Source organism: Suricata suricatta, chromosome 2 (assembly GCF_006229205.1).
Source record: "Suricata suricatta isolate VVHF042 chromosome 2, meerkat_22Aug2017_6uvM2_HiC, whole genome shotgun sequence".
In the NCBI taxonomy this organism is placed as follows: domain Eukaryota; kingdom Metazoa; phylum Chordata; class Mammalia; order Carnivora; family Herpestidae; genus Suricata; species Suricata suricatta.
Genome location: NC_043701.1, coordinates 60,263,439 through 60,288,731, shown reverse-complemented (window position 1 = coordinate 60,288,731; position 25,293 = coordinate 60,263,439). Strand labels below are relative to the sequence as shown.

The window sequence follows — 25,293 nt, the reverse complement described above, 5'->3', positions numbered from 1 at the left end:
CCCAGCCACTAGCAATTTATTTCACATTTAGGTCGCTTGACTGAAATGATGATTAGGAAGTAGAATACTTATTTAGATTTGTACTTGCCATATATAACAAATTATTTTTAGGATATGGAAGAGAAAGGAAGGCAAGAGAAAAGGTTTCTGAAGACAGAGGTGATTTCTCTGCTTCCCCCTTTCTATTCCACATGGAGCAGCATTTCCTGGACCCAGCTGGCATCTCCGGCAAGGAGTGGGCTCCGGACAGGGAGGCAGGCAGGGCTGATCACTTCTGTTTCCCAAGTTCAGCACAGCTCCTCCGGTTTACTTGTCAGAGCCAGAAAAGAAGGCACAGGTGACTATGCACTTCCTCTCTAACTATAGCAAGTAGCATATTTATTTTCTTGTTCAACAATCTCATTTTTAATGGCAACAACTTGATCTTCCAACTCTTTCAGGTGGTCAGCTTTTTCTTGTCTACTCAGATTCAAATCTTGGATTCTCTTTTCTAAATCTGAAACGAGAAAAGGAAGTACAGGATGTATTTGCTTTTGGTGGAGTCTGGTTACCCACCTTATAGCTTACACAGGGATTTATGTGTCTCTTAAAGACATATTTAACTTTGCGTTTTGATTCAGCAGACAAAACATTTATTTTCACCAGACTTCTCAAGGTTTTGACATAAATCAGGGCAGAAAAATGGATATTTTTGTCTAAAAAGTATTTTCCATCTAATGGCATTTATCAATGTCGCTTTTGACTTAAAGTGAGTTCGAATTCATTAGAAATGAAAAGACAAATGATGAGCCTTGATTGGATTCGGTGAAAATTTCCAAAGGTTTGTTCTTGCTGTCTTAACTTCACTTTTTAAAAAATTTTAATGTTTGTTTATTTTTGAGAGAGAGCAAGAGAGACAGAGCATGAGTGGGGGAGGGGCAGAGAGAGAGAGAGAGAGAGAGATAGAGGGAGACGCAGAATCTGAAGCAGGCCCCAGGCTCTGAGCTGTCAGCACAGAGCCCCAAGCGGGGCTGGAACTCACAAACTGTTGAGATCATGACCTGAGCCTAAGTTGAATGCCCTACGGACTGGACTGACCACCCAGGTGTCCCTTAACGTCACTTTTTAACATGAGCTCATCACTTTAGGGGATCTCAGTCTTTCAGTAAAAAAGACTGTCATTTCCATCTCTTCATTCTGCTCTGCTGATATGTAAGCGTCTGAACAGAAAGAGCAAAGTGATGCCTTTCACTCTTACCCATCCATCCATCTACCCACCCATCCATCCATTTATCCATTCTCCATTCAAATACCCTGGGGATAGAACATTGGAGAGGGCCACAGTTACCAGTGTGAGGTGGCCTTTAGAAAAGAAACGACCCTTAGGTTGAAGTAAAACTTTTTTGAGAGAGCTCGAGTGAGGGAACGAGCATGCATACGAGTGGGGGAGGGGCAGAAAGAGGGAGACAGAGAATCTGAAGCAGACTGCTGCTGTCAGTACAGAGCCCAACATGGGGCTCGAACCCATGAACTGTGAGATCATGACCTGAGCTGAAGTTGTACGCTCAACCGACTGAACCACCCAGGCACCCCTGACGGGGAACTTCTTAAAGAAGGAGAAATAAATGTTCCCGCTTCACCTGGACAGATCACACCTAGGTAACCGGGTGGTCCAGGGGAATTGTCACGGTAGCCTGGAGCATGTGTCTAGAGGAAGGAAGCAGAGTGCTGAAGAATTTGAAACTGTTCTGTGAACAGAAGTTGAATAACTGGGAATGTTCTATATAGAGAAAGAAGATTCGGGGGCAGGAGCCAGAGTTACTTTCAAATATTTGAAAGCTATGAAAGCAGAGGAAATGTGTTTTTTGTGATCCCAAGGAAACAGATTGAAACCAGCAGGTGAAAGTTTCAGGAAGGAAGATTTTGTCTGACTATAAAGAACTTTCTAGCAGTCGCAGCTGTTCAAAGAAAGAGCCGTCCTGGAAGGTGGCGAGCATTCCATCTCTAGAAACTTAAATACAGGTCACTTGGGATTGAAAAGGCGATTCAGCACTGGAAGGGTATTTGTTCTAAAAGGAGAAAAGCCCCCTGTGTTTCTACCATGGAAGTGAATGAGGCTGGGCTGCTACTCCTTGTTTGCCTGACCACATCCATTCTCCGCCCTGCTCTGTCCTGGAAAGCTAGCCTCGGTGGATGACATCATCTGGCTTCCTTGATCTCTGGGTCTCATTCACACTTGGCCACCAGACAGTTCTGGGATGTGGGGGAGGGGCGGATGAGCAGACTGTCCCAGTGGAGAAGCAGGCTGCTGGCAGTGCTTACATCTCTCCACTCCGACTGCAAAGGTGACCTCTCCCCTCTGGTTCCAGCATTCAGAGAGCTACTTCAGGGCCTTAAGCCTCCTGCTTCCCTGGCCCAGGGACATTGATGCCTTCTCTCTGCCTTCCGTGATCAGGTACCTCCACACCCTTAGCAGATTCTCTGAATTCCTGTGCGTTTTTTAGAGTTCCTTCTATCAAGAAGCAGAGGCTATCTGCCCTCTCCTCTCAAACCAGCTGTCCAGCATCGCATGTTGTTCTGACCAGTACGAAGTGAAAGAAATGTGCAGGACCTCAAGGGCCTTGCAGTTCCTGTCCTCATCCTCACGGAACCCAATAGAAGCGTGTGGTATGGCAGCTTGGGATGAGAGACCCTGGAGAACACTGTCCCGCACCCCAGTCAAGTCTGGCCCCAGGCAGGCCAGACAGCTGACCAGGGGCTGAGAGCACCTGCTTGAGTAACCCAGGACAGACCTGCAGAAGAGCCACCCAGGAAAGCCACAGAAAAACAATGCATGGTTGCTGTTTTAAGCCCTTAAATTTGGGGAGTGCTTTGTTACACAATGAATGGGTAATGGAGCCAACTCGGTTTATAAAAATGTGACCCAGGGGCACCTGGGTGGCTCAGTCAGTTAAGCGTCTGACTTCAGCTCAGGTCATGGTCTCATGGTTCATGAGTTTGAGCCCCGTGTTGGGCTCTGTGCTGACAGCTCAGAGCCTGGAGCCTGCTTTGGATTCTGTGTCTTCCTCTCTTTGTGCTCCTCCCCTACTCATGCTCTGTCTCTTTCTCTTACTCTATCTCAAAAGTAAATAAACATTAAAAAAAAAATGTGATCCAGAATTCTATCCAGGTGTGCTTCCTGTTTCTTGCCGGGACCCTGACTGACACAAAGTACTAGAGAGGGACCCTGGCTGGGCCTGGGGTCCACTCTCACTCTACCCTGATCCTGACAACGTAAATAAGGGCTCCTTTCTAGGATATCAGGGGCACTTCTTCCTAACAGGTGTCACCAGAGCACAGCCCTTATGTGGTTCAGGACCTTCTTGAGTGGCAGAGTCAGGAAGGTGGCCAAACCAATGTCTTCTTTTCCTACCTTGTTGAGCTGTGAAAACAGCTTTCAAAAGAGAGCCAAGAAAGTGGAGTGTGTTATTTTAGACTTCTCTTAGGAGGCCCCTAACTTCTCTTCCGAGCTAATTTCAAAACCTGTGAGAGTTTGAGTCTATGGGAATATGTGGAAACAATTTGGGCCTCGATATAAAACACAAGACAGAAAATATTCTTCCCATGTTTTTGCTCCTATAGTAAGGACCAAGTTGTGTGAATAATATTAGCAACTGATTTTCATGATATTGCTTATGGAGGGTAAAATAAAAAATGTTCTTTTTTACTCATTCCTAGTAATTTCTTTTAAAAATTATTAGGGAAATATTGAAAATGAAAATTGTGTAAATTACATAAGTGTAAAAGCTGTAAATTATAGTCAGAGTCTGGCTGCCTACAGATCTCTGTGGGATGACCAGTGCCTTGGGGTCTAGATCATACGGACTCCAAAACAGTTATTTGCATGAGAGGGGAAAATAGGTTAGGATGGAGTATGTCGAGTTTCTCAACATCCACACTACTGATTCTCCAGGCAAATAATCGTTCACTGTGGGGCTGTCCTGTGCATCATGGAATGCTTACCTATGCCCTTGGCCCCCAGATGCTAGTGGTACTCCCTAGTTGTGACAAGTGGAAATGTTTTCAGACATTTTTGTCCCCAGGGAAGGGGATAAAATCACCCCAGATTGAGAACCAGTGGGTTAAGAAAAGGGCATTTCAGGTTGACCATAGGCAATGCCAGTTTCTTCTGAAGAACACAGAAATGGCAGGTCACAGACACTCTTTGAAGTAAAACCATGCAGGTGACTTGTTACACTGCAGTCTCCAAGGCACTGACCTAATCCCTCCTTCCTTTACTCAGGGGACTCATATGTGGTTGAATTGTGTCATGATCAATTGGTATATATCCTACCAGGAAGGTGCGGTACGGCGTTATTGTCGAGGTGGTGGAGCATGTAATTGAGTAGATAGAACTCCCATGTAATCCAGCAATCCCCTTTCTTGGTATATATCCAAAGGAAATGAAATCCATATGGCAAAAAGATATCTGCATTCCCATGTTCATTGCAGCATTATTCACAATAATAAGATATGGAAACAACCTGAGTGTCCATCAATGAGTAAAGAAAATGTGTGTGTGTGTGTGTGTGTGTGTATAAAATTCAGCCATAAAAAAGGAAGGAAATTCTGCCATTTGCAACAACATAGATGAAGCTGAGAGAAATTATGCTAAGTGAAAATAAGCCAGAGAAAGAAAGACAAATACTATATGATCTCACTCATTGATTCATGTGGAATCAAAAAAATAAAATTAAAAAAAGCTGAATTCATAGAAGCAGAGAGAATAGTGGCTGCCAGGATCGTGTGGGTGGGGGAAATGAGGAAAGGTTGGTAAAAGGGTAGTTTTAAGATGAAAAAATTTGGGAATCAAATGTTCCGTGTGGTGCTGTCTAGTTAACTAGTTAATACTGTTGTATTGAATACGTGAGTAGATGTTAAACATTCTTACTCTAAAAAGTATGTGAGCTGATGGATGTGTTGTTTAATTGCAGTAATTGTGCTAGAATGTATATGTCCATCAAATTGTCACAGTTTACACATTAAATATATACAATTTCACCTGCCACGGAGACCTCCATAAAGCTATAAAAAAGGAAGAGATACCTGCTATTCTTCTTATCTTGTCTTCTGTATCTACCGCCAGTTTTCCCACTGCCTCCTTGAGCTGCTCCACTTTATCTAACGTTACCTGTGTTAGTCCGATAGCACTTGTCTTATGTTGAAGAACAGCATATCGGTTGGTTAGCTCTGCAAACTCCTGTAATGGAGAAACGCTCCCATCAACCAAAAACTATTTATAAAGCATGTCTACATGCATGCTATTTGCTTGATACTGTTCACAAAACGAACAAGAGGAAACCATGATCCAATCGATGTGCTGGAGTCATTCTGACATTTCCGACAGGGCTTTTATTTGCATTGTTTTTTTTTTTTCTTTTTAGGCTGAAAAAAAAATCCTCAGCCTTAGCTAATTAAGCACAAACCTGCTTGGTTACAAAATGGCAATCCTGAGTCCTTCTTAGGGCAATGATTTATGAGGCACCAATTGTTTTTGCTAAACTACTTAAGGTGGGGGATACAGAGGATAGAACTGATCCAATCCTGCCTTTGACAAATCTTTGGTTCAACTGGGTCAAACAGCTCCCTGCACAGGGTAAAGGGCAGAGTGAGTGGTGAAGATTTAGCAGTGATAGGTTATTGGGCTGGCAAAAAGGTAAGAAAGAAATGAGACAGGGAGCGAAGTAGAAGTGTTAGTATCCAGGGGTCCCTCCGTGTTAGAATGGAAATCGCTGGGGTCAGCCTGAGTGGCTGACAGTCTAGAATGTTCAATAGATGAGTGAAGGCCAGGAAGGGGCTATGGAGATGGGGAGAGGGTGGGCGGGAAGTACCTTTCTCAACCTCTGTTCCATAGGAGATGGGAAGTGACCCCATCCGTTAGGAGTTAAAAGCAAGAGAAGGGACCAACTGTAAAACCACTCAAACATCTTTCTTTTGTTTAAGCTACTCTATTAATGCAGCCAACAAGAGATATCCTAAGAAAATGAGTTGATGGTTTTTTTCAGCAAACTAGATTAATAGGGTCTTTTCCACAAATGTTTAATTAACACACTCTGACTTTTGTAATTCGATCTATTCTCTTTGACAGGTGACTTTCACTTGTTTTCATTACAGGTTATGTGACTTATTTCCAGTTAAGGGTAAACATGCCCAAGACAGACCCAGGGCACTGACTGTGAGTGTTTGGAAGGGAGGGAAAAATAGTACTCGTAGTACTAGGAGGAGTAGATGGGGAGAGGAAACACTCCTCAGATGGTCAAAGGACTTCTGTCTCCCCCAGAGACGGCCGTCCACTGCAGAAGAGCCTTCACGCCCATGGGGATGAATCTCTACTAACACACACCACTGAGCAGGGTCTGCACTAATGGAACTGCTGACAAATGATGCCACGAGGTGGGGTTAAAGGATTATCCCTCAAAGAAGCACTGTCTGCTCTTGGTGGCACTGGTGGGGCTAATGACCTGTTCGAGGCCCCCAGCTTGGCGTCGGGCCGATGTGGCCTGAGCTTGCACGCGGGAGGCTTGCTCCCTGTTCCTTTGCAACGTGGTCTGCAGCCGGGAGAGTCCACCTGCCAGCGCCCACTGTTGCTTTGCTAAGTCCAGCTTGCTCTCCGTGTCCTTGGCTTCCTTTCCAGCCTGTTGTCCATCGAAAGACCAGAAAGGAGAAAATCTCGTGTAACAAACAACATGAAAACAAATGATCTAATTACACCCCTCAGAAAATAAGCTGTGAAGGGAAATAATGTGAAGGGAAAGCACATGGTTCCTTCAATTTGTCTGTTCCATTAAAAACAAGGTTGTAATAAAATATTTCAGACATACACCAGGATGTAAAAGCAAATATGACGCGTGTCTACACACTCACCAGCCAGTTGAAGAATAAAGCACTTGCCAGTGAGCTAAGGCCCTCATCCCCTCCCCTCTGTCCCCTTAAAGGGAACCCCATCCTGAATCAAATATTTGTCATTCCATGTTTCTGCATGCTTTTTACTATCACATAGTATTTTTAACATATGCAGTATTTTTAAAAATTTTATTTTTTATTTTTTTTATTTTTGAGAGACAGAGACAGCAAGAGCTGGGGAGGGTCAGAGAGAGAGGGAGACACAGAATTTGAAACAGGCTCCAGGCTCTGAGCTAGCTGTCAGCACAGAGCCCAACACGGGGCTTGAACCCATGAACTGTGAGATCATGACCTAAGCCGAAGTCAGACGCTTAACCGACTGAGCTGCCCAGGTGGCCCGGTATTTTTTTTAACTTTATACAAATAAATGATACTGTATATTTTTTGCACCTTGAATTTTTAATTCAAAATTATGCGTGTATACTTCATCTTGGCTAATTTGCATCACTTGTTTATTCAGTTTTAGCAATTTAAAGCATTCCATTGCTTGGATGTACAATTTATATTCCTATTCTCCAGCTATGTATTGCAGGTGGCTTCCATTTTTTCCCCCTTACAAACAATAATGACCATCTTGTACTTGTTTCTTATTTCTGTTACTATATTTGTCATATTTAGAAGTCAAATCTGACATCTGTGATATCCTTTTTATTTATTTATTTTTAGAGTGCGAGAGCATGAGGGGGGAAGAGGGGAAGAGAGAGAGTGAGTCTTAAGCAGGCTCCATGCTCAGCCCAGTGTGGGGGGGGGGTTGCAGGGGTGCTCAGTGCCAGGACCCTGGGATCATCGCTCAGATCCTGGGATCACTGCTCAACCGCCTGAGCCGCCCAGGCGCCCCTGTTATCTCTTGTATCTCATTCTTTGCTCATACTTTATGCCTTCTTTGATTTTCTGAAGCACAATAAACATTATGATTATGTGTTCTGGTAATATCTGCAGTCTCCTGTGTTCAGATTCTGGTGTTTACTGTTTCTGGTGACGACTCCTGCTTGAGGCAATTTGTTCTTTTGTGTGTTTGGGGAGAAATTTTTGAGTCTCGGTTTTAAGGTGAATTCCCTTATATGCCTCTGTCAGGCACCGGACGGTGGCCCAGGACCACCTTAAGGGATATTTTCAGCCTGGATTGTGGGGGCCACACAGGAGGTGTGAATTTGACCCTCTAATTCCTGGGAGAGCCAGCTTCTGCGTTTCTGCGTTCCTTCCCCACAGCCCCAGTGTCTTACTGGTGCTGCCTTCCGCGCGCGCGCGCGTGTGTGTGTGTGTGTGTGTGTGTGTGTGTGTGTGTGTGAGAGAGAGAGAGAGAGAGAGAGAGAGAGAGAGAGAGAGAGAGAGAGAGAGAGAGAGAGAGAGAGAAAGGATTTGGGGTCTTATTCTCTCCTTGAATGGGCTTTGTTTTCTGTCTTCTGCATGCAGAGCATTAAAACCAACAGTTCGCATGCACCAGGGGCTGGCAGATAACCCCTGCCTGCTGTCAGGTTCATGCTTTATTACCTCTCTGGCGTCAGACTTCCCTGTCCCTGTTGGCCTTGAAGAGTTCCTCCATTTCTCACAAATTCAGCTATGTGTTAAAATTTTTAAAAATCCTATGCAATATTTTGGGTATTTCTTTACTAGGAGGGCTCCTTGGAATCCCTGGTCTACCATATTTGTAGAAATAGAAGTCCCTTCTTGTGCCCTTGAACCTACAGGAAGTTTTTCTAGAGTACAAATCTACATACTATTTCTGTAAAGTCAATGTCATGTGCTCTGTTCATAAAGTCACTACTGCAACCATGCGACTCTATGCCACCATAGCACAAAGGCAGCCACCAACAGTATGGGACTGTCTTCCAATAAAACTTCATGATTTTGGATAAGAAAACAGTGTGGCCCTTTGGCCCATGGTCTCTATTTTGCCATTCCCTGTTCTAGAGTGTATATCTTGAAGGGGAAATCCTGGAGGCTTCTTTGCTTCTTTGCTGTCCTATATTTGCAACCGCCGGTTCATATCCAACCCTTTTAATTTCCTGGTGCACTGCTTCCTGTCCTGTCACTTTCTGCTTTTCTTTTCAAACTGCATGTATTTAGATCTATAAAACCCGGCTGAGAAACAGAGGAACCCGGCTGCGGAACCAGCATTCTATGGAGAAGGGGATGGGGTGGATAATGGAGACTTCGAGGAAGACCCCTCACACAGCTTGGGACTAGGTCCCGTGCTGTCCTCCAGCTGCCAGACTCCTATCCCGGATCCATTCTGTGGGTTAAACTACGGCTTTGCACCCTGCCCTGAGCTCTTTAGGGTAAGGTGTTCTTTCAGTCTTAAGATAGTCTGATGAGACCTCATGCAAAACCTGGCACTTACAAAACCCTGAAAACAATTAGCTTTATTTCTTTGCCTTGTGAGCTTTAGCAGGTCTATCACTTTTCCTGGAATCAGAGGGGATTAAATTCCAGTCTCAAATCTACCTTTAATTAGCTGTGTGACCTTAGGCAAGTCACTTAACCTACCTCAGTCTCAGTTTCCTCATTTATAATCAGATAGGAGCACCCGCTTCCTTCACCAGGAGGGGTTGACAATAAACGAAGTGATACTGTGAAAGCTCCCCAGAAATTGGGCGTCTGAGTGGCTAAGTCAATTGAGCATCTGACTTTGGCTCAGGTCATGATCTCATGGTTTGTGAGTTCGAGCCCTGCATTGAGCTCTCTGCTATCAGCACAGAGCCCACTTCAGATCCTCTGTCCCTCTTTCTCTGCCCCTTCCCAACTCACACTCTGTCTCTCTCAAAAATAAATAAAACATTAAAAAAAAAAAAGAACCTCAATTAAATGCATACAACCACCCTCACTTAATTTTATCCTATAATCATCCTGTCAGATGGGTTAGGCAAGCATGACATTGGCACACATAAAAACCATGCTGTGTCCACAGTCAAAATCCTTCTCGGGCTAGTTTCAAAGAAGGCAGAGAAATACCTGCAGTGCGTTCTTTGTAATTTTTGTTATCTCCGCAGTCAGCTGTGTGATGGTAGAATTTACGCGTCCTTGGGTGATTTGAACTTGCTGCAATCTATTCAGCGTCTTGTCAAGATTTAATAGAACATTTGCTGCTTTTCTAAGGTAAGATATTAAAATGTCAGATTAGATAAATATACAATTATTCATTTATTTCACCTTGGGAGTTCATTTGACTCAGCGGAAAACCTTGGCTGAATTATTTATAAATTAAATTTACATGATTCTTAAGCAAGGCAAAGTGCTGAAATCTTTAGTTTGAGAAAAAGGTATATTTACATGCCAGTAAGATCGCATATACACACATATCAAGTCGACAGGGATTTGGGCAGACACGGAAATCGATGATACATACGCGTCTTGTTCCTTCTTAGTTTGTCATAACCAGAGAGGGTTGAGGGCTCTCACTGCCCAGCTCTGAACAAGACGACTCTCCTTGGCCGATTCCAGTTCCCTGTCAGACTTAAGCAATACTCTCTAAGTCCTTACCGGAGTGGGGGTGGGATAGTCAAGAGACTCCAGCAGCAAAGAGAACTAAAAGCCCTGCGTTTTCAGGCTGTGTTTACTCAGGGTTATTTAAGCCTCACTGACATCCTAGCTGCCGGGGGCCCATTCAGAGGTTAAAATCACAAGCATTCCAAGTGATAGTCTGGTTTACAGAAATAAGCTCACCTCACGCCAACAGTCCGCAGACCCTTAGATCTGTGTGCTCAGAAGCACTTCGACAAGAATGTACCTCTGCAGGGGCGTGGTTAGAAGTGCGTGTGAAGGAGCAAGACTAACTTGCAAAACGCCCCCTTCCCCATGCAACCCGTCCCTCCTTCTAGTGGAATCTCACACTCGCTTTTTTTTTTTTTTTTAAAAAGCTATTTGTGAGGTGCCTGGGTGGCTCAGTCGGTTAAGTGTCCAGCTTCAGCTCAGGTCATGATCTCACGGTGCGTGGGTTCGAACCCCGCGTCAGGCCCTGTGCTGACAGCTAGCTCAGAGCCTGGAGCCTGCTTTGGATTCTGTATCTCCCTCTCTCTCTGACCCTCTCCTGCTTGCACTGTCCCTCTCTCAAAATAAATAAAGAACATTTAAAAAAGCTATTTGTTTTTGTTTTTAAAGCAAAAGCAGTATTGGGTTCACAGCTAAATTGAGCAGAAGGTCCAGAGAGGTCCCTTATGCCCCCTGCCACCGCCTCTCCCCCCAACAGGCACAGCCTCCCCAGTGATCAACACCCCCACCAGCGGGAAGTCCACAGCTTACACGGGGGCTCACTCTTGGTGTTTATTGTGAGTCTGGATAAATGCACGATGACGTGTATTCATCATTATAGTATCATATGGCATATTTTTTCTATCCTAAAATTTCTCTCTGCTCCATCTTTCCATTCCTCCCCTCAACCCCTGGCAACTACTGATCTTTTTCACTGTCTCCACAATTTTGCCTTTTCCAGAATGTCCTATGGCTGAACCATACAGTGTGTAGACTTCCCTTTCTATACTTCTTTCTCTACAGTTACAGGAGGGGCTCAGAAAACTTTTCATAACACTCCCCCCACTGCCATATCTTTTTATTATATTCTTTTTCCTTTAGATTTTCTTTTAGAATTATTTTTTTTTAATTTTGAGAGAGAGAGAGAGGGCAGTGCACATATGTGAGTGGGGGAGGGACAGAGAGACAGAGACAGAGACAGAGACTGAATCTTAAGCAGGTTTCATACTCAGTGCAACATGGGGCTTGATCCCATGACCCTGGGATCATGGCCTGAGCTGAAATCAAGAGTTGGATGTTCAACTGACTGAGTCACCCAGGCACCCTCTTTTTCCTTTAGATTTTCAGTGCAGCTGCTTATTAAATTTAGAAAATACCAAAAACTAGAAAAAGGAGGAGGAGGGAGAGGAGGAAAGGGAGGAGGGGAAGAGGGGGAGGAAGAGGCATCAACACAAAAAAAGAAAAAATATATCAGGAAGGGAAAAATTTACCACTAATCTTACCACCCTTTAAGATAGCAGCACACTCCAGTGTTTTTATCCTACAACTTTTTTTTTCTTTTCATGATGGAGATCCTCTTTAGTGTATAATCTCATCTTCTTTTTAAAAGCATTAGCATTACACTTGAGGAATCTCTGCATGTTATTAAGAATCCATTCTCAACATCATTTTTAATAGTCAAGTGATTGTACCTAGTTTTAAATATTAACCCTGGAAGGGGTTGGGCTTACAGCTGAGTCTGGTACACTTCGTTTGTACAAGTGGGTATGGAAACAGTGAAGGCAGCACAGATCTCAAATGCTGGACATCCCAGAATGGTGGTGGATAATGATGATGTTGCCACCATCCAACTGACCCCATGACTCTGACCCGCAGCACCCTACACTTATAAAAACATCAAGAGGCCTTTTCCTTTTTGCTTGGCTATGTCAACAAGGGCAAGGGGAAGCAAGAGTTAATTAACTCTTCGTCCTCTATCTCTAATTTTACTCCTGTGTTATTCCTGGGGCACTAGTGTTCCTTTCTTCTATCCCTCGCCACTGTATCTTTTTAGTGTAGTCTTTAAAACAAAATTTAATGGAAAACAATTTGACAACAAAATATTATGGAAAAAAATAAAATAAAAAAAATAAAACAAAATTTAGATCTTCAAAATACTCTCTATTATGGTAAATTTAGAAAGTACCAGATATAAGTAAACAAGAAAGGGAATATATACCGATATTCCCACCACTTGTTAAGATTCTGGCATATAACTAGTATGTGACATTTATTGTAATAGATCACTGGAAAGGCATTCTGAGTTTAAGGCAAATGGAAAATATGTGTCCTCACCCACTGCCTCTCAATTCCCTAGCTGCACCTGCAAAGGGCTTAGCCCTCACTGTGGGCATTGAACTACTGGAGGGTAATTTCATTTGGATGTTAAATAACTCCTCACACAAATATTTTGTGGATGGCCTTTTAGCAGATGGTCTGTGAGAGCAGGAGTGGGAATATTAATATTGTACTTACTCAGCTTTTTTTGCTTTCTCCAAAACCTTTTGGGCTTCCTCTGCTGCTTTATTTAGCCTGCCCTCATCTGCTCCATAGTCCTCACAGAGCTGCGTCAGTTTCCGTATCTTGTCAAGTTCATGGGTTAGATTTTGTGATGGTATTGGTAGGTGGATATCAAGCACACGATTTGCAACCTTCTCTATGTCCTTGGGAGGCACGTTTTCCTCTTAAATAAGAAGGTGGGTTTTAGGTCATTGTGTCTCCTTATTCAACACTGTATCTTATTCAATACAACCACAAGGAACTCTAAGTCAAATGTACTTGTACTTGATTATGTGTCCCTGGAATAGAGGGATTAGATTGCCGATGTCCCCATGGATTTTTCTTCATCCTCCGTTATCCCTTCTCTCTGAATACATGCTGCACAAATGATTCTTGGAAAAATGAAAACCTACACACTTGGAATATTGTCTATGTTCTGCAAAATATCCTCCCAAGAACTATTTAAGCACCAATTCAAAAGCAATTAAAATGTTTAGATGCTGGTCGGTAAGATTCAAATACAGTGGGGGCACCTGGGTGGTTCAGTCAGTTTAGCCTCCAACTTTGGCTCAGGTCATGATCTCACGGTTCATGAGTTTGAGCCCTGCATCAGGCTTTCTGCTGTCAGCTCAGAGCCCTCTTTGGATCCTCTGTCCCCTCCCTCCCCACCCCTCCCCGGCTCACACTCCCTCAAAAATAAATAAACTTAAAAACAAAAGATTCAAATACAATGAGGCATTGGGGAAGCATCGGGTTTGGACTCAACAAAACTCCATTTGAATCCATGACCTTAAAAAGGTTCATAATTGTTGCCCATCTCTGTAAGTGGACAACACCAAAGTCCTATATTGAGAAGGGAATGTGATCATATAGGGGAGAGTACCTGATGAATATCATATTATAAAGAAACCGTTACACCCATGCCCTGCTTTTTCAGGAAAATAAAACTGGCCATCCCTGAGAATGGAAGCAGAAGATGGGCCGTTAGAGTTTGGGGTGATAACTTTTGTGACTCAGGCTCCTTACTGAGGCAGAAAGCTACACCCCACTTGGGGAGTTGGAGTTCTCATCCTCGAGGGGCTTACCATCAAGTCGGGGAACCTACGCCATGCCATACAAATACTGATCAGATAGAACAGAAGCAATAGATATAAGACAAAATGGTATGTGGCCCAGATAGAGGGGGAAATATTTCAGGAAGAACTTCAGAAATGCACATAAACTGAGCATGGAGGACAGTGAGATTACACTGTGGAAATGGGGGGGTGAAGGCAGGGGTCAAAGCTTTCTAAACTGAGGGAACCTCCAAAGCCAAAACCTGGGAGCAATGATCAATCAGACCACTGTTGGTGGGAGAGGGGAGTCTAAAAGCGGGTGGGGGGAGATTGGAAGTCCCGAAGGGCTGGGAGCAGGACACAGGAACCTCTCAATGAGGGGCTAAGGAACTTGGATTTTCTTCAGGAGACAGTGGGCACCACAGACAGCTTTTAGCTTTTGAGAGACATGACATGAGTATATATATATCCTTTTTGTAATCATTTTTGCTTTAGCTGTTTTGTTTAATATAAAAGGAATGCTTTACTTCCTGTCATGTTTTTGAGAAAAAAAAAGGTGCCAATTTGGTGAATAAATTAAAATCATATTTGAAACAGAATATACTAAAAAAAACAAGAATATACTGTGCTCGGGGACTTGGCTCTTGTACGAAATAGTATTTCCTCTTACAAAAAAATTCTAATAAGTGAATTTCATTGAGCCACATATTTGTCATCAAACATTTATTGGTATTTATGATAAGATCATAAATTCAAATTTTTTATATGGGGCTAACTTTGTTAATAGAGAATTTGGACCACAAGGGAAATATTAAGAGGGTCCAGAAGAGCTAAATAGTGTAGCCACCATACGATTTAATAATACTTTTACTTGGGCTTTATGGAAAAGATAGAGAAGAAATTGGTCAGAAAGGGTATTGCTTCCCAGTGACCAAGGGTCTTGGGACCCAGATCAGAGAAGCTTCTTTCATGGAATAGGATTTTTCCCTTTGCCTAAATTTTGTTATAATAGTCTGGACACAGTTTTATTGTTCATTTCCTTAGGGTAATTAAAGTAAACTTTTAAAAATTAGAAATGTATTCAGCAGCAATGAGAAATACAACCGGTAAGGGAATAGGTTCTATACCCAGGGAAGGGGGTGGAAAGCAGTTGAATTTGCCCTCGAACCATCACTGGGGCCCAGAAGAGTATTACTGCACTATTTTCACACTGCGGGTCTGGGAGTTCAGTTTAGGTTTGGTTTTTTGTGCCTGAATTGACCCATATTTGCAGAAATCACTAACATGTTCCTCATGCCATCCAGTTTCTGGATCTGTGTCTAGTCAATACGAATCCATCTAGCTAACTCACTGGAAATTTGCTTTTGAATAATCAAGCAAAATGTCCAGGAGACCAATTCCGTCCCCATTCATTTTTACTGATTATCTGTACTGCCTAATTTTGTTCTTATTTTGAAAACCAGGACTAGAGTTGCTAATACAATATCAAGAAACGTTGAGATGGGAAAAATAATCAGCCACAGGGGTCTCTTACAAATATGAAACAGATTAATGAAGTGGTTGCAAAGATCGTAACAGACATCCCAGGAGTCAGTTACTACATGTGAGGAGCATCAAATTATTGAATCTGGAAGATGGTGATGGAGAAGAAAGACTCTTAAGATTAATTCTGTGTATCCAAACTACCTTACTTGCAGAGTGCAAGGTTTTAGGGCAATTTTCAGCTGTACTATGTGATTTTTATCTTCGACTAATAATCCTCATAGTTTAAAGTAATCTTCTAAAAAATAAAATAAAGTATACCTTTCCCAAAATAAAGTACAATGAGGGATATAACATAGTAATCATCTTCATAATAAATCACAAATAGTTCCTTTTGTTCATTCACAGAGAACCAATATGAAACTTGGAAAATAGTCCATAATAGTTAACATCTGATATTTTAGATACCACTTCCCTATAGTATTTGATAAACTGACCAAAATTTGGTACACCTTGATCTCATACAGTCTGTCAGCAGAGAAAATCATGTTAGATTTTCCTAACCGTAGGGAATCTGACAGAATCATCATGTTAGACTTTTTTCTTTAAAAAACATATAACTTTAAACACCATGTTTGCTTGAAATGTCAACTCATTTCCAGGATTAAAAAAATTTTTTATTGCTAAACTGATCTTATACAGAGAGCCATATTTTTTTTGGTACACAGTTAATATTTTGGGATTATTTTCATTAAGAAATATTAAATTAAGGAGTATATCATGTTTCTGATTTACACATTTAATTTCCACTAAATGTAATTTGAAATTGGTTGTGCTGTTTGAGTATACATTAAATTAAAAAAAAAGTTAAAGAAACAAAAACTAGTCCCAAAATATATGTTTTTATTACCTGATAAAAATTTTTTCAGTTTTTTTATTAAAAGACTCATTTTTTCTTGTTCAGATTCACTTTGGTTTTTCATATTCCTCAGTTTCTCACTCAGCTGTAAGGCATTGTTTTTGGAGACTTCTGTCAGTTTACTTACATTTTTGAGCTGGAATAAGAGAAGAATAACAAGAGGAGGAAACACAACAGTTAGGCACATTGTGTGAAGTTTAATTACTTAGCTGGACCAACTGAAATTCATTAAAAACAAAATAGAAGTTGGGATAATTAAACAAAAGATTTATTTCAAAGGTTTCTTTAAAAGGTGATATTATTTGTTTTCATTATCATGTTTTCTTAGTAATGTGAATTTATCTTGTGGTGCCTGACTGACTCAGTCAGTAGAGCATGCAACCCTTGATCATGAGGTTATGAGTTCAAGCCTCATGTTGGGTGTAGGGATTACTTAAAAAATAAAATCTCAAAAAGAAATAATGTGAATTTCTCTCTGAAAACATTATTAGTGATTAACATTGTTATTTGAAAAAATATTGACCTAGTATTAATGACTTTTCCTGACACAAATATAAAACACAAATTCTGATTTAATGAGACTTTTGCATTCTTTATTATTAGTAAATTATTTAGGACTCCTTTCCATGACCATTATACTTTATAAGTTGAGTGTTTTTTTATATAAGTTCTTCTCAACACTCTTCAAGTTCAAATAATGTACTTTCTTTAAAAGCTAAAAAGAAAGCATTCCTCCTTTTAATAAATGAGTCTGAACTTGGAGCAGGCTACAAAGATAAATCCCAAACACTTTGTACGCTTGGTGGAGAAATAATAGGTCGAAAAGGCTTGCCCCCTAAAAGTGCAAATTCTTAATTATGTGATTTGAGAAAGGTCCTGGGCTTTTCTTGAGATTCCAACAAATTAGAGAAAGAAAGAGAGAGAGAGAGGGAAAAAAACCCCAGAAAGCAATAGGACAATATCACCAGCAAGTTGAGCTGTATTGAATAAATTAATTGTGACAGAAGTAGGGCTAATTAGGATCAAACACAATTAGGAAGAAAAATCTCCTTTTATTTCCACACAAAAGGAGCCAGCTTAATTTGAGCTGTATAGATTTTGTGGAAAAGGGTTTAATTGCAGTCATTGGCAAATGATGAAACAGAAAAGAAATATTTCCATGATTAAAAATATTTATCTTCACTTGGTAGAGAGCTGTTCCTTAACTCTCTCGAACTTTGAAAACCTTAAAATGGCTAGCTGTTGCAAAGAGATATCTTAAAAGTTCCAACAAAAGAAAAAAATGTAACTGTGAGGTGATGGATGTTAATCAGAGTTATTGTGTTAATCATTTTGCAATACATACATCTACCAAACCATTATGTTATACACCTAAAACGAATACAATGTTATGTGTCAATTATATCTCAATAAAAAAAATAAAATGGTTTATAGTAAGTAAAAATGCATAGGACTTAAACAAGAATTCCGGAAATAAATACTCTGGCCAGGAAAACACCGGAGTATAGAATTGGAATCTGTGTGGGTTCGTCGATGCTGTATTCCCAAAGGGGCTGCTAAATTACTTCACTCTTAAAACATCTCTCTGCAATCCATCTTCTGTCACAAGTGACTCCTGAGAATTCTCTTATAATCTTTTCTGGCGCTGTTCCCCCTTCTAATCAAGAGGAAAAGAGCACACCGCTTTATCAACATGAAAACCCCGCCCCAATCCTTTCCAGTTCGTGTATGTGCTGCTTAAGTCAGATTCTTTAGAGCACATTTCAGGGGCTATCTTTTAAAAGCTGAACACAGGGCTTATATGGGATGAGATTTCTGTGTTTTTGAGAAGGGGTGGTAAGGTGTAATAGTTTACAATTACATTTAACAATTAAGGGTTATTGTAACCACCAGGATGCTGGATCAGGATTTGCATTTGTTAGCTGGCTGCTGTGTTCTCAACACCTAGATAAATGTCCCACACATAATAGGTATCCAGTGAATATTTGTTAAGAGTGACAAACAGCGTACAAGTGAAATTATATAGTGATGCAGAATTAGGACTATGCAAATAAACATTTTTAACATTTAGTGGGTGCAGGGGTATCCTTCAGCTTGGCTCATCAGAGGCAAGCTCCAGAACTTGGGATTCTGGGGCATGCAGAGTAGGGGCTTAGGGTCAGCTGGGGCTCAGGCTCATGCAGGTGAGGCTCAAGGAGGAGACTGGTGTGTGTGTGTGTGTGAGAGAGAGAGAGAGAGAGAGAGAGAGAGAGGGTGTGCGTGTGCCTGCAAGCACGTGTAGCCACGTGTACGTGTGTATATGCACGCTCATCTCTCTCTCTCTCTCTCTCTCTCTCTCACACACACACACACACATACACACACACATACACACACACACACACACACACACACACACACACACTCTTAGCCATGGTTCTCAGCCATTCTTGAGCTTGGCCCTCTATCCTTCTATTGATTCTGAGACCAAAAGTAATGGCATATACTTCCTTTTTTGTGTTGAGTTGGTTTCTGTTGCTTACAAACAGGAATGCTAACTGCTCTAATATTTAACTTATAAAAAGAAATCCAGCTCTTTGATTGTTCGTCTTCATCAAAGACTCTGTGTATATGGTCAAAAACGGAGCAACTTAGGGCATGCATCGTCATCTTGATTACAAGATGAACCCAGTGCCTACACAGAATACCTAAAATTGCATTCATCATTTCAAGATGAACATCATGTATTCACAAAAAGAAACCTAAAGAAAACTAGGCAATTAAATATCATTCTCATTTACCAGTATGACTGGAAAAATAAATGAAAACATTTAAAATTATTAGAGACTCAATTATCAGGTACTTAAATATTAAAATAACTGCATTTTGTCTATCAACATAGGAAGGAGTACAAGGCCGAAGGGTGTGTTCCTACTAAAATATTTTTTGGGGCGCCTGGGTGGCTCAGGTGTTAAACATCCAACTTCGGCTCAGGTCATGAACTTGTGGTCTGTGAGTTTGAGCCCGGCATCGAGCTCTGTACTGACAGCTCAGAGCCTGGAGCCTGCTTCGGATTTTGTGTCACCTTCTCTCTCTCTGCCCCTTCCCCACTCTCACATACACTCTCTCAAAAATAAATAAACATTAAACAAAAATTTTTTAGATAAAATATTTTCTAAAATTAAATTCTAGGGCCACCTGGGTAGTCAATCACTTAAGTGTCTGACTTTGGCACAGTTCTTGGTTCAAGCCCCACGTGGGACTCTGTGCTGACAGCTCAGAGCCTGGGCCTGCTTCAGATTCTGTGTTTCCCTCTCTCTCTCCCTCTCTCTGCCCCTCCCCTACTCACACTCTCTCTCTTGCAAAAATAAACATTAAAAGATAAAGAAATAAAAGTGCTGAAAATACACTAGAATTTGTATATTTGAACACTACATTCGAATACTAGAATTTGTATATTTAGTAGAATTACCAATATACCCTTGAATTTATAAAATTTATTCTTTACTTTGTGAGATCTATAGTTTTCAAAACTTTAAGGCTAGGAGTCTTCACATTTCTATATAATATTTACTATATAAGAAAATTCCAGGGGCACCTGGGTGGCTCAGTCAATCAAGCATCCGACTTTGGCTCAGGTCATGATCTCACAGTTCATGAGTTTGAGCCCAGCATCAGGCTCTGTGCTGACAGCTCAGAGCCTGGAGCCTGCTTCAGGTTCTGTGTCTCCTTCTTTCTCTGCCCCTCCCCTGCTCATGCTCTCTCTCTCTCTCTCTCTCTCTCTCAAGAATAAAAAAAATTTAAAAGAAAAAAAAAAGAAAATTCCACACAGGTTGTTGTCCTACAAGCATATACTTCATTCTCTCTCTCTCTCTCTCTCTCTCACACACACACACACACACACACACACACACACAAATATATATTTACACAGGTACAGGTAATATGCATATAATAGAAAATATGTCAATATTCACACATACTTCTAAATGTACATTTACATCCACACACATCTGTATGTTTAATCCTATCTTTCCAAGCATATGAACACCTAATCTCTAGAAGCTACCCTTCCCCTTAGAAGCTGAATGGCAGTTTAAAAAATTTCGAACAGTTTGCTGTTCTCTTTTTATTGCTACATCTTTACAAATAGAACAAGAGAAGACATATTTACCTGGTTCTTCCAACCTTGAACTTGGTCGCTCAAAGTCTGAATCACGGACTCTGCTTCCTGAGCTTGTTGGAGGGCACTGCTGGAGACGGTCCGGGAGCCGCGGCAGGTGGGGTCACCACAGGGCGGGAGCACACATGACATGTCCCCTGGTTCTCCACACACCTCACCAGGGAAGCGATTTCGGTTGAAAAGCAACATATTGGCAGTGCTTTCTCTAATGCCACCCAGGGTCACTGAGGCAAAGCACTGCTCTATGAGTATGTATTTCTTCAACAGTGGTTCATGGAGACCACTTGGGAACTGTTTCTCGGTACCTGAACATCTGAATCTCTTGTTATCAGCATTGTGTCTATCGATGCCATTTTTACACTGAGAGTCTTTGGGGGAAAACAGTCAAATATCTAGTGTTTCTCGCTTGTTAATTTCATTTTTTTAAATTAAAAGTTACCTTTTACTTACAATGGAGCAGGAGTAAATGACCATAATCTGTACCATTGTGGAAACAGCAAATAATAAATATAAAATACTAAAACTGAGTCAGAGTCTTACTCTGAATTTTCTCACGCTTTGACTTTGAACATAAAAAATAAAAGTGTGTTTATATTGTTTCTATCTTATCAAACAGAGCATATATATGCTATTTATATTGACACATTTATAAAATATAAATAAGAAAATAAAATGTAAGACAGGGATATACGATTGAAGAGATCTGTATGCCAAGAAGAAACTACAAACACTTTTACTATACCATCATGAATATTTACCTTTTCAATCAGTATTTGGATATCTGGTATTCTAATCTGTTTTAATTTTTCCAATGACAAGTTTTCTTTTGAGCTTAGCATATCAAAGATGCGAAGTACGTCATTCCTGGTTTTTTCTGAGTTTTTTATGATAGAAGTGGTCTCATTAATTTTCTTTTCAACAGATGATGACCTCTGATAATGCTTCTTGATAGTCTCTGAGGAATCTGTTAATGCAAATTGAGGTCAGATAAGTTTTGTGAAGACAAATGCAATTATATATTGGTTATCAAGACAATCCTTTCACAGACTGACTATTGTCTTGGTCTCAACTGTCGATAAAAAATTCACCGTCCTCTTTCTTGAATTTACCCGCAGTGGGAAAGGATAAGATATAGGGAAACAGATATCTGTAGAATGGGTACAGACATTGAGGCTTATCTTGCAGACATGGGTCAAGTATTGGCTTTACCCTTTACCGTCTGGGTATGTCCTGGAGCAAGTTGGCTAACTGCTTAGATTTGTTTGTTTAATGGTAATTTGTGAGGATGAAGTGAAATAATATGAGAAAATGAGAAATGTCAAGTGTTTCACAAATGTACTATCTATATATTAATTAGTATTAGTGGTGACTACCTATCGGTACCCTAACATGAGAAACCAGCCCAGTTTACCTAACTATATGGAGCAGGAGTTGCTGAAAGGGCCAGGGAATACATGTTTTGGGCTTGCCGGCCACAGCCTGTCTGGCACAACTTCTCACCTCTGCCACTGCAGACTGGAATCGGCCACAGATGATATGTCAATAAGCAGGTGAGGTTGTCTCCTAATGAAACTTCACTTACAAAAACAGGCTCTGGATAAAAGCTGCTGGTGGCTTGTATTTTGCTGACATCTGACGTTGAGGCTGATGAGAACAGCTGTCATTGCCGAGGGCTTCTATGTGCCTGAACTTCCTGTCCACAGAACGCTGTGAGGTCACCTTGGTGTGATCTCCCCCATTTTGCAGGTGAGAAAACGAGGCTCTGATGAGGTAAGTTATTTGCCTGAGGTCTTGCTGACAGTAAGAGATAAAGTCAGAATTTGAAACCAGAAGCTTTGATTCCAGTGTTTAAGCTCGAAGGGCTTCTCTGTATTTTCCAGACTAATAGTAAAATAAAAATTCATGCAGGTGATATGACACATTGTGCTGCAAATGACAATGGAGCAGGAGTTGAAATTATAACTGTATTTTAGGAATGTGAGGCACATGGTCCTGATCTTGACCACCTACATGACCGTAATTTGGGCACAAGACAGCAACACCTTCCTATTGCTTGGGATGATTTTCTGCCTTTGTTTCTCTGGCAAAGTTTATCTTCAGTTGTGAACTCCAAGTCGGAGGTCACCTACTTCCCAGAGCCTTTCCCAGCAAACCCAGGAAGAATTCTATTCCCCCTGCTCTGTTCCCGCCTGGCTTGAAGATGCTAGCACACAGTCTTGTCGCTGTTTGGGGCTGCCTTCTGTGCCTGTCCTCCCCCCTGGATGGGGGTAACTCAGGGCAAGGACTTGCCGCTCGTGGTGCCCCATCTCCACTGCCCTGCATACCGTCAGGCGTCCGGAGGAAGCTTCAGGAATTGCTGTTGGATTGTGAGCTTGAGAGGATTAACCTGGGGGCAATGTTCCTTTTTCCCTAGTTGACTCTGGTAACCTCTGATGCCTTTTCTTTTTGAAATTGTACTGAAATATAGCTCCATGTGATTTTATTACATTTCAAAACATCCTGGGAAGGGTCCAGAAACTTCACAAAATTGCCAGGAGTCCACAGCAGAAAAAAAGTAAAGATTGCCTTTATCTGGCATGTTCCAGACAGAGGTCCCTCCACTGGCTGGGTCCTGGGCAGGGGACCACAAGGCACAGAGCACTGACTCCCGGGGACACTGGGAGGGCCCGAGCAGGCTTCAGTTGTCCCTGAGATGGACACTGTCCTCATAGCCTAATCTACGTTTGCGTGTGGATTCCTAGATGCCAGTCCAGGTCTTCCATGCCATGAACAGCTCTGTTGCAGCCATCTGGATGGCAACAGTTGAATGTCCTTTCTCTGAGTCTCACTGTTTGTTCCTTTGGGGGAAGAGCCAAGGCTTTCTGGGCATCACTGATGTCTGTGGAGTGACAAGTTGGTTTTGGAACATCCTGGTCTAGCTGTGAAGCTGGCACCCTCTCCACTCTGGTGTGGGCGGGCAGCCTCTGGGAACTCCCAAAGTGCACAGGCTTGAGGCATTGGGGCTCGGGCTGCTTGGTTTGCAACCAGGATGAGATGATCTCGAGCTGCCTGCCTTCCACCGCAGCTTCCTGGAATTGGGAAATCACCCCCAGACCAACGCCCCAGACAGCGGACACGTCCCGGCACTGCCCTGATGCATTTCAATCCTTTCAAAGGGCGCCTGCTTCCAGATAGGAATCAGAGCAAATCCCTTACTCTTCATAGCCCTTAAGGAGCACCATCCCTAGTTATTTCACAAAATTTAGACCTTTCTTGAGGGTCATAATTCGCTTTTAGGTCGAGATCCAATGAAAAACTGGAGCGTGCACACAAGATAAGGAGACCCTGGCAAAGTCTCTGCCTTGAGATGTGCTTCGTGCACATTTTCCCTTTACCTCCCCATTAGGTGACTTAGGGGAGCATAAGTTCAGGGTTGCCTCTCCCGGTAGTAACAAGTTATCTCTTTCTAGATATAAAACAGGGATCTCATCAGAGATCAGGAAATGAGCTAATCAAAGTTTAGCTTTGGCGTTCCTTTTGCCTCCAAGTCAATCTTCACTCCGGCCTGGCTGGCATTCATTTTAACAGTGTAAGATGAAATAAGGACTTTTAGTACATTACACGGCTCCAAATCTCTACAAAGTTCTTACGAGAAATGTTTGCTGAAGTCCTTTTGACCTCATATGCCTATGCATTTATGGTTGCTGGAACTGGAGGATCAGGTATTGTTAGCTTTACTTACTTTTTTCAGCAAATGCTACCCAACCTCTGCAATGTTTACAAATTTGAAATACTCATGTACAAATAATACCTTTAATGTGTGTGTTTTCACATCCTAAAGTGCCCAGACACTATGTCAATGGCCACAGGAATGTACTATTGATTTCATCAAACTTTATGCATAAACATAGATGTACATTTTCTCTCTTACCCATGATGTTTGCATTACGGGCACTGGAGCGCAAATCAATTTCTTTCCGAAGATCTTCCAGTAAGAGGTCAGCTTCGTTCTTCATTCTCACCATTGTTTCTTTCAAATCTTGAAACTCATGCACTGCTTTCAGTTGCATACTTAGCTGCATGACTTGTTCCCTAGAGGAGAAATGAGAGTAAAGGTAGCAAAGCTTGTGTTACTTTTTGATAGATCAGTGAAAAACACCTAAAAAGTGCCCTTGTTATTAGGTAGCCTCATAATTAGAATGGATCCTTCTTCCCCAATGTTTTGTTTGGCAGTTTGTAGTTCTGTTTATGGTTTATTTCTTTCTTGTTAATTCAGCTGCCTGGACTATTTCAGCATTTACTCAAACTATGATCAACATATAACGTCTAGTAGAACAAAGGCTTTGAATCTTTCCATTTCAACCGTTTAAACTCTTTCTGCCTCTCTTTGCTTTGGGTTTTCAAAAACGTGTATTCAGACACGGCTCATTTAAATCGATGAGATCCAGTCTACATTTAGTTTTCAACACAGAATTCCTCACCCAGCCTATGGTAAAAACTAGTTCTTTATTTAGAATAAATCTTGCTTGCAGCAAGGATCCTTCTAGTACTACTTCTGTACAAGGTCTTAACTTTTTTTTTTTTAAGATTATTTATTTATTTGGTGGGGAGAGGGGCAGAGAGAAAAAAAATCCCAAGCAGGCTCTGTGTTGTCAGCATAGAGCCTGATGTGGGCTCAAACTCCCGAACTGGGAGATCATGACCTGAACTGAAATCAAGAGTCTATCCTTAGCTGGCTGAGTCACCCATGGACCTGAAGGTCTTAACTT

General features: G+C 41.6%; 1 protein-coding gene across 1 annotated transcript in view; it reads right to left on the bottom strand.

The window, feature by feature from the left end:
• Window positions 1-286: 286 nt before the first annotated feature.
• LAMB4 (laminin subunit beta 4) overlaps window positions 287-25,293 on the bottom strand; it is a 95,806-nt gene continuing 70,799 nt past the window's right edge. Inside the window, 9 exon segments of the mRNA XM_029956713.1 lie at window positions 287-496; window positions 5,065-5,218; window positions 6,480-6,653; window positions 9,874-10,012; window positions 12,904-13,111; window positions 16,375-16,519; window positions 20,537-20,698; window positions 21,304-21,509; window positions 24,456-24,616. Of these exon segments, the coding sequence (XP_029812573.1) occupies window positions 357-496; window positions 5,065-5,218; window positions 6,480-6,653; window positions 9,874-10,012; window positions 12,904-13,111; window positions 16,375-16,519; window positions 20,537-20,698; window positions 21,304-21,509; window positions 24,456-24,616 (1,489 nt within the window). The 3' untranslated portion in view covers window positions 287-356.